The sequence below is a fragment of the Stegastes partitus genome, unplaced genomic scaffold (assembly GCF_000690725.1).
Source record: "Stegastes partitus isolate 25-593 unplaced genomic scaffold, Stegastes_partitus-1.0.2 Scaffold439, whole genome shotgun sequence".
Lineage (NCBI taxonomy): Eukaryota > Metazoa > Chordata > Actinopteri > Pomacentridae > Stegastes > Stegastes partitus.
Genome location: NW_007578170.1, coordinates 441,676 through 443,052, shown reverse-complemented (window position 1 = coordinate 443,052; position 1,377 = coordinate 441,676). Strand labels below are relative to the sequence as shown.

The 1,377-nt window shown below is 45.4% G+C and overlaps 1 protein-coding gene across 1 annotated transcript in view; it reads right to left on the bottom strand.

Annotated features, from left to right (window-relative positions):
• The window catches only part of LOC103360434 (intersectin-2-like), a 57,358-nt gene that overhangs the window by 32,310 nt on the left and 23,671 nt on the right, over positions 1-1,377 (bottom strand). Inside the window, exon 9 of the mRNA XM_008286184.1 lies at positions 69-233. Coding sequence (XP_008284406.1) covers positions 69-233 — 165 coding nt within the window. The remainder of the gene's footprint in view (positions 1-68; positions 234-1,377) is intronic.

Sequence of the window (1,377 nt, the reverse complement as noted above, 5' to 3'; positions counted from 1 at the left end):
AGTCACTGATGTTCTTCTCCAGATCTTTGCTGAGCTCCTCACACTTTCCCACTGTAGAGTTTGAGTCTAATGAGTGGGCCAGCGACTCACCTGACAGGTATCCACTCATGAGTTTGTCCAGCGTGTTGAACTGCTGCCGGTACTTCAGCCTCGACGCCTGAGGAACCGCCCAGTCGCTGGAGCCCATCTTCGGAGAGTTGCTGGCCAGAGACGTGGTGGAGGAGGAGTTGGAACTGTGAACAGAAAATAAAGACGTCACCTGCAGCGAAGATATTCCGCGGTCAGCGTTTTCCCGCTCTTCCAGCCGCTAATTGCCGGGAGACTCCCCGGAGTTGTTTCAGCTCTTAATTAGCAGCAGACAATGACTCGACGCTAATCAGCTGCTCTGCCTTCACTGTAAACAATGTCTGTGTTGGTCTGAGAGGAATGCATTACCCTCATCGCTACAGTCCTCTGAAATAAAAGACAATGGAGACCGAGTGTCGGATCCTCCCTCTGCCTCGGGGCGCCGTCTGCTTTTATATCCGCTAATTAGAGCCGTAAAATTTAGATTAAATCTGGGCTTTGGAAACCAAAACCAAAGGAAGAAACATTATGTGTGTAAAGTGATATTACAAAGTGAGAGGCCTGGAGGATGGAACCGGTAAAGCGTCTTATTTTGAAGGATGAAACCGTTAAATTGTCTTATTTTGAAGTATGAAACTGATAAATCGTCTTATTTTGAAGTATGAAACAGTTAAATCGTCTTATTTTGAAGTATGAAACCGTTAAATCGTCTTATTTTGAAAGATGAAACTGATAAATCGTCTTATTTTGAAGGATGAAACAGTTAAATCGTCTTATTTTGAAGNTAAATCGTCTTATTTTGAAGGATGAAACAGTTAAATCGTCTTATTTTGAAGGATGAAACCATTAAATCGTCCTATTTTGCGGCTCTACTTCCTGTCTAAGTTACCGAAGCTCAACTTTCCAGCAGGTTTGTGTGTCAGACGACCCGTCAGAACAATGAGACCAGATTCTGTTGCTTCTCCTTTATGAAACCACACAAAACACGTGGAGCAGGACCCAGGAACCAGATACCGGAGGATCCAGGAACCAGATACAGGAGGATCCAGGAACCAGATACAGGAGGTGCACAAACCCGACCCGATTCCTCTTAGACGACAACAGCAGAACAAAGTGACCAGAAAGAGACTCAACTAGTTCTAAAAACAGACGACTACCACTCAAACCGAGCCCAGACAGAACCAGACTATAACTCAAACCGAGCCCAGACAGAACCGACTATGACTCAAACCGAGCCCAGACAGAACCAGTGGACTCAGATCTATTCTCTGACTTCAGTCCAAAGCCCAGGTTTCCGTTTGTTGTCTCGGC